The sequence below is a fragment of the Neoarius graeffei genome, chromosome 2 (assembly GCF_027579695.1).
Source record: "Neoarius graeffei isolate fNeoGra1 chromosome 2, fNeoGra1.pri, whole genome shotgun sequence".
NCBI classification, from domain to species: domain Eukaryota; kingdom Metazoa; phylum Chordata; class Actinopteri; order Siluriformes; family Ariidae; genus Neoarius; species Neoarius graeffei.
Window position 1 is genome coordinate 7,765,427 of NC_083570.1, and position 1,131 is coordinate 7,766,557.

At 41.7% G+C, this 1,131-nt stretch overlaps 1 protein-coding gene across 1 annotated transcript; it reads left to right on the plus strand.

The window, feature by feature from the left end:
• LOC132868680 (E3 ubiquitin/ISG15 ligase TRIM25-like) lies at positions 1–817 on the plus strand. Its single transcript, XM_060901765.1, has 2 exons — positions 1–595; positions 803–817. The coding sequence occupies exons 1-2, from the start codon at positions 41–43 to the stop codon at positions 815–817; spliced, it is 570 nt and encodes a 189-aa protein (XP_060757748.1). The 5' UTR covers positions 1–40.
• Positions 818–1,131: the final 314 nt, after the last annotated feature.

Consider the following 1,131-nt stretch of genomic DNA (forward strand, 5'->3'; position numbering starts at 1 on the left):
CAAAACTGATCTCTCTCTCTTTCGGTGTGAGTTCAGGAAAATGGCTGAGGCCAGTATTTCAGTAGATCAGCTTTCTGTGGACCAGTTCATGTGTCCAGTGTGTCTGGATCTCCTGAAGGATCCGGTGGCTATCCCCTGTGGTCACAGTTTCTGTAAGGCGTGTATTAATGGCTTCTGGGATCAGAAGGGCGTCTACAGCTGTCCTCAGTGCAGAGATACTTTCACTACAAGGCCTGTTCTACGCAGAAACAACATGCTGGCTGAAGTGGTGGAGAAACTGAAGAAGACTGAAGTCCAAGATGTGGAGTGTGATTTCTGCACCGGGAGAAAAAACAAAGCCGTCAAGTCCTGTCTGATGTGTTTGGCTTCATTTTGTGAAACTCATCTGAAACCTCATCTTGAAGTTCCTGCTTTGAAAAAACACACATTAATTGAAGCCTCAGCAAAACTCCAAGAGAAGATCTGCTCTGAACATAACAAGCTGATTGAGATCTACTGTCGTACTGATCAAACCTGCATCTGTTATTTGTGCATGTTGGAGAAACATAAAGACCATGACGCTGTTTCACTTGCAACAGAAAGAGATGAGAAACAGGTGAGAACTAGAAATCTTTCCAGAATTAAATCATCTTAATTATAGTTTCCCATCTAGAAACAGGTGCTTTAGTCAGAGATATGATTTGAACTTTAATTTCAATGTGTGTCTCAATCAGAAGGATTCTGTAAAAGCTGATTAAAATTGTCTGTGTTCTGGTGAACAGAGTGTTAAATTTATCTTCAGTGATGGTGGTAATCTGGTTAGGGGTGGGTTTCCTGATAACGTTGCCCTTTAGACCTAAAGCGAGAGTTGAGAGACTCTCTTAAGGAACGACCGTTGTCTCTGTACATGCTTTTCCCGAACTCACTCGTAAGAAGGAGTCTAAAGAGAAACAGGACGAAGAGCGTCTTTGCAGTTCACGTCCCCGATATAGGCATTAGTAGCTGCTAAAAGCAATCATATTAGACATAACTAACAGTGTCCAAGTTAACTAACTATGTGTAAACATTAGACGTGGATAAGACTATGGCAGCTTGGCGGGCAAATCCATAGAAAGTCACTTGACTAATCAGACTGCATAGAATAAAATGTTT

Bases quoted from the DNA above. Each gene is read 5' to 3' on its own strand.
- LOC132868680 (XM_060901765.1), top strand. From the start codon at position 41: ATGGCTGAGGCCAGTATTTCAGTAGATCAGCTTTCTGTGGACCAGTTC.